The sequence below is a fragment of the Neofelis nebulosa genome, chromosome 12 (genome assembly GCF_028018385.1).
Source record: "Neofelis nebulosa isolate mNeoNeb1 chromosome 12, mNeoNeb1.pri, whole genome shotgun sequence".
Lineage (NCBI taxonomy): Eukaryota > Metazoa > Chordata > Mammalia > Carnivora > Felidae > Neofelis > Neofelis nebulosa.
This window is the reverse complement of record NC_080793.1, coordinates 4,005,164-4,019,447: the sequence shown is the minus strand read 5'-3', so window position 1 is coordinate 4,019,447 and position 14,284 is coordinate 4,005,164. Positions and strand designations below refer to the sequence as shown.

Below are 14,284 nucleotides of genomic sequence, written 5' to 3'. Positions count from 1 at the left end.
GGCCCAGGGGGGCGCCCGGCTGCGGGGCTCATGGCGCGGCCTCCCGTCCTCGCCGGGCCCGGGACTCCGCGACCACCGCCGCCCGCGTCGCCGCCGCCGCCGCCGCCGCTGCCGCCCGCGCCGCTCCCATTGTCTGCACCGCCCTGCGCCGCCGGCCGCTCGGGCCCCGCTGCTCGGTTCCGCCCGGGCTCCCGGGCTCCGGCCGGGTGGGCGGGGACAGCCGCGGCCCCGCCCCGCCGCGCCCCGCCCGCCCGCCGCAGGTGTGAGGGGCGGGCCGCGCGCGCGCTCGGGGGCGCGCTCGGGGGCGCGCTCGGCCTCCCTCCCGCCGGCGCGGGTGGGGGGACCCTGCCGAGGCTCCCGGGCCTCGTCCACTGTCGCGCGCGCACGGGGCCCGTGCGGGCCCGCGGACAGCGCGTGCACGGGCGCCGCGCCTCGCCGCAGCACAGCGAGGGCTCAGCGCGCGGCGGGTCCCACGCGTCGCTCCCGCCCGCTGGGACCTCGTGCCACCCCGAACCCAAGCGGGCGGGGGCCGTCGGGCTCTGGGTCGGGTTGGCGCGGAGACCTGGAGACTTGGGAATCTCTGAATATACAGCACTGTCCTTCTGTCCTGGTCCCCACATGTAGCCTGCAGTGGCCAGCTGGGTGCATGGCTGGGCCAGGGGACGTGGAGGCGGCGGTCGACACGGAGCACAGGCAGGGAGAAGGTCAGTGCGCCCCTTCCCCCTCCTCCTCTACGCCTCTTCCCCTAATCTCTCTGGCGGGACCCCGGGACACGCGATGCAGCGTAGACCTGGCTGCAGCCCTGGTTGGGGTCAGGGGTGTGGGAGGGAGCCCAGGGAGGAGGGGGCCCTCCTCGGGGGTGCCGGAGGGATGCGCCGAGTGTTGCAAAGGACTTCCCTGGGCAATCGGTGATTTCCTCCTCCTTTTTTAAACAACCAAAAAAAGCGTATTTATTTTGAGAGAGAGAGAGAGAGAGAGTGCAGGAGGAGGGGCAGAGAGAGGAGAGAAACAGAATCCCAAGCAGGCTCTGCCCTGTTAGCGCCACCCCGTGGTGGCAGGGCTGGAACGCACCAACGGTGAGATGGTGACCCCCCGCAGAAATCAAGAACGGATGCCTGACTGACTGAGCCTGATTTAATCCAGGCGCCGCATCACCCCTTTTTATACATGAGCAGTGCCTCCAAGGGATCAAGGTCACTTGGCTCTGGGTGACCAAGTCCAGCCGTGAACACGAACAGGGGGTTCAGAGTCATTTGTCTGCACCCTCACTGAGCCCTGCACTAACCATCACAGGCGTTGTCCTGGGTTGGGGCTCCCCCTGTGCCTCCAGGTCACTCTTCTGGGGTCGGGGCCACAGACCCCATTTTCAATGAGGCTCTGAGAAGCCACCACAGGAGTTTGTTGGTCACAGGGCTTTGTGTGACATAGCCCCAACTGTGGGTTTGAACTCAAGTCAATCTGACCCAAAGGTTGTGGCCTCTGATCCCAGCCTTGGATGTGAGGATGTCCTGGGTGGGAGCCATGGAGAGGGGCACTGGTGGCAAGGGGCTCTGAGGGGCGGGCTTCCTGGGGGAGGAAGGCTCTAGGGAGGCTGGAGTAGGGTGACGGGTGCACACTGGGGAGGGCGTCTGGACCAGTTCATGCAATGCTCTGGATATCAGGTAAGGAGTCGGGGGTCACCGCAGGTTGGGGAGGGAAGGGGACACAATTCAGGCAAACCTTTTGGTTTTTTTTAAGTTTATTTATTTTGAGAGAGCAAGAGAGCGTGTGTGATCAGGGAAGGGCAGAGAGAGGAGAGAGAATCCCAAGCAGTCTCCACGCTGACAGCTTGGGGCTTGAACTCACGAACTGTGAGATCATGCTCTGAGCCAGTATCGGGAGTTGGATGCTTAACGTACTGAGCTACCCAGGCGCCCCCGGGCAGTCTTATAAGAGCCACAGCATCCTTGATTTGGAGGGAGTTTGGTGGGCATGTTATTTGGCCCCACTCAAGCATGGATCCCCAAAACCAACCAGGGAGGAGGAGGCTGCCTCAGTTTCCTCCTGTGTAATGGGGGCTCTGGGGGTCATCTGCTGTCTCCTTCCAGGCTGGGGGCACGCTGGTTGGAGGGCCCAGACCTAGCCACGTCTCAGAAGCCACATCTCACCAACTGCCCAAGAGGAATTGGTGTCCCAGCCATAATCTCATTTGGCCCTCACCCCAGGGCCTCAGATGACCTGTCCAACATCCCACAGGTGCTGTCTCCCCTCCCACAGTCATTCAACATTTATAGGACGCCCCCTGGGTTCCAGCTACCAGGGGAATCTGGGCCGCCCCATTCTATCCCCCCTTAGAGTTTACCAGCTGGGGCGAGGGGTGCACATAGGCAGACGTCGTAAGTGACACAGGGTTGCGGAGGGTTCGTGGAAACACTGAAAGGCACCCACTCTGGAGGGGGGCACAAATCAAGGCAGACTTCCCGGAGGTGATGTCAGGCACGAGTCCCAGAAATCAGCTCAGTGATGGGACTGGCAGACCCGAGTGGTGGGTAGTGTGAGCAGAGGTGTGGGGGCCAGGCCCGATGGCCGAGTGATAGTGCGGGGAGGAAGCTGCTGGCCGTGAAGGGACAGGAAGCCTAAGTTTCAGGGGCCTCCACGGCAGACATTTTGTATTTGGGCTATTGTCTCTTTCTTAAAGAAGTACCTTTGCAATTTAGAAAACTTCGAAGCCCCCCAGACTGATGGGCCCTGACAACATTGGTGCCTGGGGCTCAGACCCGATCCTGCCAGTCAGGGGCTGAGGACCGCTGGGACTGTCTCTGAGCCCTCTCACCTCTGTCTGCCAGGTCAGGCCCCGTCCCCGTCCCCCCTGCACCCCCGCCAGGCCCCTCACTTCTCCCCACCCGTGGAGCAGCTGTGGCTCTAAGCCCTCAGCCCTTCTTTGGCAAGTAGCTTGGACCCTGGTTGGGGTCTAAGAGTTGGGTCCTGTCACTCCCTTGTGTCTGAGAGCTGGGTCCTGCGATGGCGGTGTCAGCTGTACTCCTTGGGGGCTCGGGCCGCGGCTGGGAAGGTCCGTCAGCTGGGGCCAGGAGGGGCCGGGCTGGGAGCGAGGCAGGGGCTCCCCACCAGAACACGTGGACTGTGGGCCCACCCTCGCCCTTCTGCCCTGCAGGCACCTCAGCGCCTTTCCCTGACCTGCCCTCCCCTCTGCTCATTTTCTAGTAATCTGTCCTTGCCCGCTGGACAGACTGCAGGCCACAGGAGTGCGCCTTGGGCTGACCCCCAGCTTTGGAGGGGGGCCATGTGGCTGGGTGCCTGTTCCTCCCTACGTGGCCAGAGTGTACCCCTCTGTGCCCCGCTTGGCAAAGGTGATGCTGCCCCCAGAGGGGACACTGGGCCACCAAACCCTGAGCCCTCCCTCCCCCCCATCTCCGTCCTGCCAGGCAGATGCGGCCACCGAAGGGGCTGCCCTCCCGCGCCCACTAATCCTGGGCCTGCACCATAGCTGTGGAGCCCGACACCCGCAGGTGGCCTCACAGGGCTGAGGCTGCCCCAGGGTCAGGAGGTGCCGGCAGAGGGCCGACATCAGGGGCTGAGAGGCCACCGTGGTGTCCAGCTGATGAGCTCTGCCCCCCTCGTGGTCGGGGGGTATGGCTCGCTCTCACCTCACCCCTCTCCCAGGAGAACGGGAACAGAATCTCGTCTGCTGCAGCGGCCGCTGTAATGCAGGCTTTCTAGAAGACCGGACCCTCCCTCCTCCACCCCCACAGGCTGACTGTACGTGGAATCCAGGCTGCCTGGATCCCCGGTGGCTGGCCGCGCAGACGCTCGGATGTGTAGGTGAAAACGCCCCGGTGAGGACTTCGTGCACGTCACCTTTATTAAAAACTGCCCAAACCCCCTTGCAAAGGTGGGACTGGTGCCAGAGAGTGTGGTCCGCCGTGGGGTGCGGGCTAGACTCAACGCCAGAGAGGGCCAGGCCTGTTCTGTTGCAAAGACTCACTCCAGGGCCGAGCGAGGGGTTGGCGCTGTGTGGCTGGGGGACGTCCCAGCACCCGGGACCCCTACGGCCAGAGAAGAGGCGTGTGGATGCCTTTCACACCGGGGTCTGAGAAGTGCAACTTTAGGGGCAAATAGGCAACAGAAGTGGGGCAGAGGCGGGCTTTCAGGCACTGAGTAGGGCTGACTCCGGAGCCTGCCCCAAAGGCACGTCTGCTGGGCCAGGCCTGCGGCTTTGTCTTCTTCACCTCTTCCCGCCTGACCATTCTCGGGCCACGCTGCCGTGTGATCTTGGTGTTCCGCTCATGTGGGCGCAGCCCTTCACAGTTTACAAAGGCCCTTCCACATCCATTTGCCAGGTGAACTTCTGCTAATAGACTGAGGGAGGCAGGACCGGATGGATCTCACCTGAGGCCTGAGAAGTGGGGGGGGGGGGGGGCACTGGTAAAGGGTGCTGTGCTGGGACAAGCTGGGGTGCTCCGCCGGGGGCGAGCGGGGTGCTTGCTGGGGACGAGCCGGGTGCTCTGCCGGGGCGAGCTGGCTGCAGGGCTTGGGGTCCCCATGCACAGCAGCCTGGCTCAGCCGTCAGCTCCTCAGCCAGCTGCTGTCCTTGTCCAGCGTAGAAAAGCGGATCAGCTTCAGGCTCGGTGGCTGGGGCTTCCTGTCATCCCAGAGGTACTCAGGGGACAGCACTCTGGAGGGCTTGTAGGAGATGAAACGACGGTTCAGGTGGCTCTCCTCCTGCCAGGCGGCCATGATGCCATTGGCCTTGTCCGCCAGGATGGCCATGTGGCAGCCTCTAGTAAACTCGTACACCCTGGCCACCCGCCCCCCAAAGACTGCCCCACCATAATAGAAGTCCCCCTCGTCGTCCGCCACAAAGGCAGTGGAAGCATGCCTGCGCTCGTAGGGAAACTGCTGGCGGGGTACAGCATAGTAGCCCGGGTGAATGGCCGCCACCAGGTCCCCCAGGGTCTCAGGGCCCCACGGGTTCCGGAACACCATGTCCACGTCGAGGCAGAAAATGTAGTCCACCTCCCGGTGTGCCCTCTCGGCGATGTGCCGGCTGATGGTCTCCATCCGGCGCGTGGAGATCTCCTCCCAGCGCGAGTGCCTCTGGATGAGGACGATGCTGAGGAGGCGGCCGGGGCCCAGCGGGACCCGAGGAATGGCTGCGGGGTCGTTGGTGAAAACATAGTAGTGCACCCGGTGACCCTGCATAAAGAACTGCTCGGCCGACTCCAGGAAGTGCTGGACGAAGCGGGTGTACCTGGCAGGAAGAACCCCGTCATCCTCCCCGGCCCCACGGGGCCGCTGCCTGTGCAGGGCATGGGGCTTGGGGTCCACCTCCCGGCTCCCCACCTTGAGAAGCCACGCAGGTGTGACCCTCGGGGCCCTTCTCTGTCAAAGCCCCACAACTGCAGTGTCAACCTCTTTAAAATTTTTTTTTTTTTTAATTTTAGAGAGAGAGAGGGAGGGAGGGAGGGAGAATCTTAAGCAGGCTCCACGCTCAGCATGGAGCCCCATGTGGGGCTCAATCCCACGACCCGGGGATCATGACGGGAGCTGAAATCAAGAGTCGGATGCTCCACCGACCGAGCCCCCCGGGCGCCCTGCAGCACCAGTGGCTTACAGCCCTGGTAGGGATGATCCCTCACGAGGATTCTCAAAATTCTTAAAATCCGCAACCTCGCAAACTAAGCTGACGTTTACTGAGTACCTCCTAGGAGTCAGGCAGAGTTTCAAGGGATTCTTAGCTCCTTTGAGCCTCTTAAACTCCCTGAAGGCAGGCACCCTACTCCCCATTGTAATGTTAATTTTTTTCAGGCTCCACCTACTGAGCCAGCCAGTGCCTCCCCCATAATCCCCGTTTTAGAGGCAGAGACACTGAGGCTCAGAGAGAGGAAAGTGATCACATGGCCCGTATGTGCTGCCTCAAGGCCAGGTGAGTGGTGCTGGGGGCTTGGGGCTCTTGAGGTCCCAGCTGGAGGAAGCCGCAGGGCCGCAGCCCCCAGGTCGAAGCTGGTTGGACCAGAGGGTCACCTGACATGCCCCCCCCACCCCACCCCACCCAGCACTTTAGATACTGGGGCCCCACTGGTTTCTCTCTCAGGAGTCCCAGTGAGAGCCCCGGGGGGAAGCTGTCAGGTGGTATCCCCTAAAGGAAAGGCCAGGTGGGGTGGGGGACAGGAGAGGAAAACGGGGGGTGGGGGGGAGGCCCAGAGTGGGAGAGGGGAGAGGGCCCTGAGGGCAGGCCTTGACCTGCCTGTAGCCTGACCATGGACCCCCAGTTATGTGATGGTCTTGAGGGATTCTGTTCCTTCCTACCTGCCCGGACCGTTCAGGGGAAGCAGAGAGGGGTAAGGAGGCAAGGGGTGTCGTCACAAAGTCTCCTGCTGCTCCGTCACTGGGGCTGGCTCCCCGCTTCCATGCCAGGGCCAGATCCCCTCTTCCAGGAAGCCCTCCCATCATCACCCTCTACCCCCTATCTTCCCCCGACACACACGGTGCCTGGTTCAGGGTGTCCCTGCCATCCAGGCAGGGTCCTGTGTCCAGGTCCTGTCTCTTCCCAGACCGGCAGCTCCCGTGGCTCAGTGAGAACCACCCACCCGGCCCACTACTCACTTGCCCACGGCAAACACCGTGAGCCCGATGGTCAGGTTCAGCGGCTGGTAGATGTGTTGCAGCAGCTCGGGGTTGAAGGTTCCCTCCGAGACAATGGGCGCCAACCAGGGCGTGAGGGTCAGCAGCTCTGCGGGCCTGGCAGTGGGGGAGGCCGTGGGCCCGGAGGCCCTTTCCCTGTGAAAGGCTCAGCCTCTCCCCGGCCCGGCCTCCTCCGCTGTGTGACCTTGGGCAGCTTCATCCCTGTCTCTGAGCCTCACTATCCTCATGTGGAAGGCGGGGTTAGGAACAGTTCCTTCCCAGCACGGTTGAGAGGACCGGGAGTTAATGCACACCGAGTGTCTAAGGGGGCCTGGCATCTCAGGTGCCTGCTAAGTGCCGAATACATGAGGGGTGGAGATTGGGCACCTGCTATGGAGCCGTGCTTCTGCAAACACCGTCCCATCATCCAGTCCTCCAAGCTGCTAGGAGGTGGCTCTTATTAGCCACTTGCATAGAAAGAAGCCCAGAGCTGTTGAGTAACCTGCCCAAGGTCACACAGCCAGTGGCAGAACCGGGCTGGACCCCAGGGCCACCTGATACCCCCACCACCCCAACTTATAAATCAGAGCTCTGCCCACCCCAGCCTCCCTCCCCACACCAGATCTCCCCGTTCCCGGGCCCTACCCAACACCTACCTTTGCTCCAGAAGCTTGGGCTGAGGGTACAGTGACCTGTGACCAAAAAGGGCCAGTGGTGAGGGGAGGCAGCCCCCAACCCCCCGGGGCCACAAAGGGGGAAATGACGGTCTGCTTACTGTGTCACAGGCTGAAATGGCTTCTCCCCCTTATACTGCAGTTTCATGTTGCTGGTGGTAGAGGACAGAGAGAGCTGTTAGTGCCAGGGCTGGGGACAGACGTATTCGGTGCGGGAAGGACAGAGTGGAGAATAACCAACCACCCGCCCACCCCCCCCACCCCCCCCACCCCCCAAGGGCAGGCACCCTTCCAGGTTCCTTGCAGACTCCCTCTGCGCGCCCTTCCCCACTGCGTGCCCACTCTGCTAGGGGTGGGGGGCTGGGCTCCTACGGAAGCAGCCTGTCCAGGGTCACTAAGTGGCAAGGCGGTGATTGGTACCCGGTGCCGTCTGTCTCCCAAGCTGATGCTCTCTCACACACGTCACTCTGGAGGGGCCTGGCAGCGGACAAGTTTTGAGAAGCTGCAAAGGCCTGGTGAGCGCCATTCTGTTGCTTTCTAGCCTGGGGACCTTGGGCGAGTCCCTTTACCTAAGCCCGCGGCGACAGTCAGTTATGGTAACCAGTTACACCAACACCAATCACCAATCGAGGGAGGCCTCCCGGTGATGGTGCATGGCGGGTGTGATTAACATCGATTAACATCTACACCCGCTGCCCTTAGGTAAAGAGCATCCCAGGGCGCCTGGGTGGCTCCCTCGGTTCGACGTCCACCTTTGGCTCAGGTCATGGTCTCGCAGTTTGTGAGTTCGAGCCCCACGTCGGGCTCGCTGCTGTCAGCATGGAGCCTGCTTAGGATCCTCTGTCCCTCTCTCCCTGCCACAACCCCGCTTGTGCTCTCTCAAAAATAAATAAAACATTAAAAACAAAAAAGATATTCCACATGGCCTGGATGGGGTTGGTACAACCAGGTGAGAGGCGTGAAGAACAGAGCTGAGGTTTCCGTGATGAGATTCGGTCAGTGTCCACTCCCGGGGTCCAGCCTGCTCCAGGGAGTCCAGACTGGCTTAGCCTAGTGGGTCAATCTTTCTCCCTCCCGCCTCCGCTCTGTTTCTTTAGTGGAACCCTGACTGATGCCCCCACTTTTCCTCATCTGTAAAATGGGTAGCCATCCTTAACCCTGAGAGCTGCCTTGAGAATTAAACAAGGTGTGTGCCCACGCCCAGCACAGAGCAAACGCTTGTTAAGACCAGGCGTCTTGTCCCCTTCTTAGCAAGCGGCCTGGGCGGCCAGCCTCCCCCAGCAACAGCCAGGGTTAGCCTGGGTGGGCAAGTAAGAAGGAGTTCCCTAAGGACGGAGGCTGCAGGGTGCAGAGAGCCTCTGGGTCTGCCATTAACTGGCTGGAGATACCTGGAGCCAGACATTTGACTCCTCGGGCTCTAGAGTCCTCCCGATAAAGTCCTCCCCCGAGGGTAGAAGTGTGGCCCAGAGAAGGCAAACCCCTGCCTGAGGACCTTTGGAGTGGATCAGCTCCTGAAGACGCCTGAGGTTGGCTGTAAGGGGCAGACCACCTGAGGGGACGGTGACTGCCACTCGCTAAAGAATTTTCTTTTTGTTTTTTAAATGTTTATCTATTTATTTTTGAGAGAGGGAGAGCATGCATGAGCTGGTGGGGGGTAGGGAGAGAGGGAGAGGGAGAGAGAGAGAGAGAGAGGGAGAGGGAGAGAGAAAGAGAGACAGAATCCCAAGCAGCCTCCAGGCTATCAGCACAGAGCTGGACGCGGTCCTCGATCCCACAGACTGTGAGATCAAGACCTGGGCTTGAAATCCAGAGTCAGACGCTTAACCGACTGAGCCCCCCCAAGAGCCCCGAGAATTTTCAATATGGCGTATCTGAGAGGATAGCTTAAGCCTCCTTGAGCTTTCCTTCCAATTTTTAGTCTATGCTTCTGCTGCTGCTTTTTTTGTTTGTTTTTGGTGGTAAAATGTACAAAACAAAGATTTACTACTTTAACCATTGCTAAGCGTGCCCTTCAGGGGCATTAGGCACATTCGCACTAGTGTGCAGCCGTTCCCACCATCCATCTCCAGAACTTTCTCATCTTCCCCAACCCAAACCGTGTCCCCTTTCAACACTGACTCCCCTCTTGCCCCATCTGCCCGGGTCCTGGTAACCACTGTTCTAGAGCTCTGACTGTTCTGGAGATCTCTTACAAGTAGAATCCTGTAACAGTTGTCCTTCTGTGATTACTTTGACCTCTTGAATCAACAGTTTTTAGAAGTTAGTCCATCAAATTGGCCACCTGTGCCCGCAGACAAGCACGCTTCAGGTCCCTGCTCAGAAAGTGACGGCGTTCTGGGAAGGCGGGAAGTGAACAGGAAAAGGGCCCACAGCCCTGGCGGTTGGACCCCCACCCCCGCCTCCAAGCCCAGCCACGCTCCAGCCGCATTAAAGAGCACGGTCAGTCGTAAGAATACCGAAGCCACACGTGAGCCAGAGCGAAGAAAAAAAATCAGCTTCCTGTTTTCACACTGGAAGGTAGGAAAACTAAAAGTGAAGATATCCAGATGAAAAGCAGGGAAGGTGTGACCATTTAACACCAACCAAAATCGGGGCGCCTGGGTGGCTCAGTCGGTTGAGCGTCCGACTTCAGCTCAGGTCACGATCTCGCAGTCCGGTCCATGAGTGCGAGCCCCGCGTCGGGCTCTGGGCTGACCGCTCGGAGCCTGGAGCCCGCTTCCGACTCTGTGTCTCCCTCTCTCTCTGCCCCTCCCCCCGTTCATGCTCTGTCTCTCTCTGTCCCAAAAATAAATAAACGTTAAAAAAAAAAAAAAAATAACACCAACCAAAATCTCCACCTTCAATCCATTAAAAAAAAAAAAAAGCGAAGTAGAACCCGATAGACGAGCTGGAAGGGAAAAAAATGTAGCGAATGCTTTTGGCCAAGGGTGATGCTTAGAGAAGCCGCAGACGGACCAAGGGGAGAGGCCAGTGGAGCAGGTGCATCAGGGGAAGAGGAAGTCCCGCTCGTGGGAGGCGGGTGGGAGAAAGGAGGCCCTCGGTAGGAATCGAGGAAATGAAACTGAAACCCAACAGCTAGCATTCCCGGTCTCTCGAACCAGCAGGGTGCTTTGGTTTTTGCTTTTTGCAACACCTGGCGCTCCTCCCAGCACAGGCCTGCGAGAGGCATCTCTGTGAAGGTGACACTGTGAGAGCGTGGTCCTTTTGGAAAGCAACAGACAAGATGGACCGAGACTCTCTCCATGGCCTCTGGCCCAGGGAAGGAACGTACCAATGAAAGGATTTTTATTGTTGTTTTTAATCTAAAAAAACTTTTTAATGTGTATTTTATTTATTTTGAGAGAGAGAAAACACACGCGAGCAGGGGAGGGGCAGTGAGAGGGAGAGAGAGAATCCCAAGCAGCCTCCGTGCTGTTAGCGCAGAGCCCGACACGGGGCTCAAACTCATGAACCGTGAGATCCTGACCTGAACCGAAATTCAAGAGTCATATGCTCAACCGACTGAGCCACCCACACACCCCATGAAAGGATTTTTAATATGGAAAAAGCTTTATATCCAAAGCTGCTCATTATAAACTAATTTAGGACACTGGGGAATTGGACGCAACGAAAATACCCGCCCCGTTGTTGGAGGGAGAGGTGGAGGGGTTGAAGAATTAGGACCCAGCTCCTGGGGGCGGTAAAATGATGGTGGCCATGAAGAGTACACATATGCCAATTCTGGGAAAACAGGATAAAAATTGCAAAAACATTATGATCATAGTTGTTTTTTTTTTTTAACGTTTGTATATTTATTTTTGAGAGAGAGCGCGTGAGTGGGGAAGGTTGCAGAGACAGAGACAGAGAATCCCGAGCAGGCTCCGCACTGTCAGCACAGAGCCTGACGCCAGGCTCGAACTCACGAACCGCGAGATCATGACCGAAGCCGAAACCAAGACTAACCAACCAAGGCCCCCGGGCGCCCCAATCTCAGCTCTTTTCAACAGCAAGCGGGCTTTCTGGTTTTAGAACCAAGTAAGAGGCACCGTCTGTTCAATAAGAAAGTAAAGCAGCCACCAAGTTGACAAGGAACTTTGGAAGCAAAGTGTAACTCAGACCCGTAGGACACAACAGCGTTTTGTTTTGCTTTCTAGCTTCCTAATTTTCCATACTCTGTGTTTCTAACCGCAAAACCCGCCTGTTGTTAATTAGCAAGCAGTCTAGGATCCGGATTTTAAACATCCCTTTAGCTATCATGAAGACACCCCCTTGAGACTGTGCCAACCTGTTTTTCCACTCTAAACTGTCAAAGCATCAGGTTCCTTATGTGGGGGAAGACTGGTCACATGTTCATTTGTTCCTTGAATCCTCACTGAACACAAAATTTAGCCAAAAGGTCAGGTCCTAAGAGCACTGTCTCCTGAGCACCTCCTATGTGCCACCTGCTACAGGAGGCTATACAGACGTCCTCACACTGCATGCTCCAGACGGCCAGGAGCGACACCTCTATCAGCCCATTTCACAGATGAAGCAAGTGAGACTCCGAGCCGTGTGGCAGGATCAAGGTCAAACCACGGAGGGGGCGCTCAAAGACACTGGAGGACTGAAATAGGAATTTTACTCCATATTTGTGGCAGCCCATGAATTACCCAAATACTTCTCAAACTGATCGGAATCATGAGCTTAGGAACTAATAATCTGCAAACTGACCGTAAAACTCTCCCACTGCCTCCACTCCAGACAGCCCACAGGGCCCCAAATTCTCCCAGCCCCATACTTACAAGATCTCTGGGCAGGGGAGATAATAGGGAACATAGGAGACCCGCAGCCAGTTCTCAAAATACATCCTGGGAAGGAAAAACACCCACCTGTTGACTGTGCACCCTCTTGGTGCATGTTAAGGGAGTGGGGGCCTGCAGTGGAGAGCATCTGGGGATCCCCCCACTCCTTGGGTCTGGCTGACCTCGGAGGTCAAAGCCTCCTGGTCTTCTGCAGTGCAGTCTTTCATTTCCCAGGGAAGGAATGTTCTTAACGCCAGTCCCCCCCCCCCCAAAAGAGCTTGGTGGTGAGTGGGGGCGGGGGTGGTGGGGCTTCAGAGAAGGAACACGTGAGGTGCATTTTGGGGTGTGGACACGGGTGCTTCATTAACGTGGCTAGAAGAATGGTCCGGGCAGAGGAAGAAGCAAGTGCAAAGGCCAGGAGGCCAGTGCAAAGCAAAATCCAGAAGCCAAAACCAGTTTGGTCTTACTGGGGCTGGGGGGCAGGCGGGCCGAGAGAGGTGGATGGGACCTGGGAATCCATAAAGGGGTCAAGGTTTGGGGGTTGCAAGGCCAAGAAAGGGAGGAGTCAGGGGTGAGGGGTGGGCTGCATGGGGCACGCTCACCACAGCGAGCAGAGGGCAGTGCCCAACAGCAGGCAGAATCCTAGGCCCAGGGCCAGTCTGTGGCCGCGCATTGCTGGGTACAGCATTTGAGTCCGGGCTCTTGCAGAGACTGAGCGTGCCTCGGTGAGTCAGTCCACCTCTCCCGGGGCTGGCAGGCTCTAAAAGCCGTGTCACCTGCAAAGGAATGCGCCCTATTCAGGGGAGAGCGGCCCCATCCTTGCTGCCCTGCCCTCCCCTGGGTGGCTCCAGCTAGGATAGCTGCTATCTGCCTTCGCGGGACGCCGAGGGCGGCGGGCCAGGGGACCCGCGGCAGCGAAGGGCAGGGCGCTTGGGCGGGGCTGGGAGAAGGATGCCCGCGGGCAACAGCGGGGACACCGGAAGTCGAGTCCCGAGTCAGCCCGGCGGGGACACACCCGGCCTGGATGGGGGCTGCGCGGAGAGGGGCGGCCGTGATGCCCCCGGGGTGGGGTGGGGGCAGCCGTGTCCTCCTCCGGGAGGCCGAGCCAGGGCTCGCCAGGGGGCGGCGGGAACGCGCTTCCGCTCTCAATGGCCCGGTACCCTTGGACGAGTCACTTTACTCCCCCTCGGCCGGTCTCGGTGTCCTCCTCGGCCAAAGCGGTCCGCACCCCGCGCCTGGGACCGAGACGCTCAGCCGACTTCCGCCGGCCGCTGCGGGCGCGGGGCGCTCGGGTGCGGCGCGGGGAGGAGGAAGCGCGACTGTCCCCGAGGGCTGTAGACTCACCCCTTGCCGCCAGACCAGCTTGAGGACGGAGGGTCGCACCGAGGCCGGGAGAGCAGGGACTCGGCTCGCCAGGGCCCCGGCGATGCCCGGCGGCCGCGCGGCGCTGACCCTTGGGGCAGGGCCGGCTTCCCGGCGAGCGGTCTCGGGCTGGGGGCGGGGCCCGCGGGGGGTGGGGGGGGGAAAGGGAACCGCGCGCCCCTCCCCCTCCGCTGCCCCGCCCCCCGCCCCGCGAGCCCAGCCCGCAAGCCGCGCCCACCCGCAAGCCGCGCCCACCCGCCCCTCGCGCCCTGCCCCCGGCCCGGGCCACGGCCCCCGTCCCCGGGTCCGAGGGAGCGGAGTGTCCCCTGGGCTCTGCCGTCCCGTGGCCCTCTGGGCGGCAGCCGCTGGCGCAGCGGGCCCAGCTCCGGGCGAGAAGAGCCGATCCGGGAACTCGGGGTGGGGGTGAGGGCCTGAGAAGTTAGAAACACTTTCGTGTTTTTAGAACAGCGTCGAAACAGTCACAGGAAGGCAAAACCAGCTGAACGGTGCGCAGGTTCCGCGGTTTTAGGCATTCCCCCTTTGCTCAGGGCCTAGCTGCCGGCACGCTGGCCTCGGGCGCCCGGTGCGGTTCCGGAATCTCCCTGAGCCTGTTTCCTCCCCTGGAAAAGGAGTCGAAATAGTTTCCTCCCACGGCTTGTTGGGGTACCATTGCCCTCTGTTCACCTCAGAGACTCTAGAGCCCCATGGGGATCCTCTTACGTGTCACCAAGGGCTGGAGGGCCTGGAAAGGAGAGAGGCCTTTGCTTGGGCCTGGATGAGGGAGGGGTCATAAAGAGGGACAAAAAAGGAAGGCACCCTAATGGCAAATAAAGGAGTAGCAACAAGGGAGAAACAGAAACAGCAGGG

The 14,284-nt window shown here is 59.9% G+C and overlaps 1 protein-coding gene and 2 long non-coding RNA genes across 4 annotated transcripts; 2 read left to right on the top strand and 1 right to left on the bottom strand.

Moving 5' to 3' along the window:
- Positions 1 to 915: 915 nt before the first annotated feature.
- On the top strand, positions 916 to 3,855 carry LOC131491136 (uncharacterized). The gene is made up of 3 exons (XR_009251326.1): positions 916 to 2,235; positions 2,697 to 2,825; positions 3,750 to 3,855. It is a non-coding gene; the product is annotated as an uncharacterized LOC131491136 (long non-coding RNA).
- On the bottom strand, positions 3,842 to 13,566 carry GBGT1 (globoside alpha-1,3-N-acetylgalactosaminyltransferase 1 (FORS blood group)). 2 transcript variants are annotated; one of them, XM_058693660.1, is made up of 7 exons: positions 13,400 to 13,566; positions 12,658 to 12,831; positions 12,056 to 12,121; positions 7,397 to 7,447; positions 7,278 to 7,313; positions 6,604 to 6,738; positions 3,842 to 5,248 (listed from the first exon to the last, which is right to left on the bottom strand). In XM_058693660.1, the coding sequence occupies exons 2-7, from the start codon at positions 12,741 to 12,743 to the stop codon at positions 4,564 to 4,566; spliced, it is 1,059 nt and encodes a 352-aa protein (XP_058549643.1). In that variant the 5' UTR covers positions 12,744 to 12,831; positions 13,400 to 13,566; the 3' UTR covers positions 3,842 to 4,563. The 2 variants fall into 2 exon arrangements, with proteins under 2 accessions (XP_058549643.1, XP_058549644.1); XM_058693661.1 differs by lacking the exons at positions 12,056 to 12,121; positions 12,658 to 12,831; positions 13,400 to 13,566 and adding an exon at positions 12,143 to 12,638.
- LOC131491137 (uncharacterized) lies at positions 7,976 to 11,404 on the top strand. The gene is made up of 3 exons (XR_009251327.1): positions 7,976 to 8,942; positions 8,984 to 9,812; positions 11,098 to 11,404. It is a non-coding gene; the product is annotated as an uncharacterized LOC131491137 (long non-coding RNA).
- Positions 13,567 to 14,284: the final 718 nt, after the last annotated feature.

Bases quoted from the DNA above. Each gene is read 5' to 3' on its own strand.
- GBGT1 (XM_058693660.1), bottom strand. From the start codon at position 12,743: ATGCTGTACCCAGCAATGCGCGGCCACAGACTGGCCCTGGGCCTAGGA. The intron at 12,122-12,657 runs GTGAGCGTGCCC...TTTCCTTCCCAG, and splicing joins ACTGCCCTCTGCTCGCTGTG to GATGTATTTTGAGAACTGGC. The intron at 7,314-7,396 runs GTAAGCAGACCG...TTTTGGTCACAG, and splicing joins CCATTTCAGCCTGTGACACA to GTCACTGTACCCTCAGCCCA.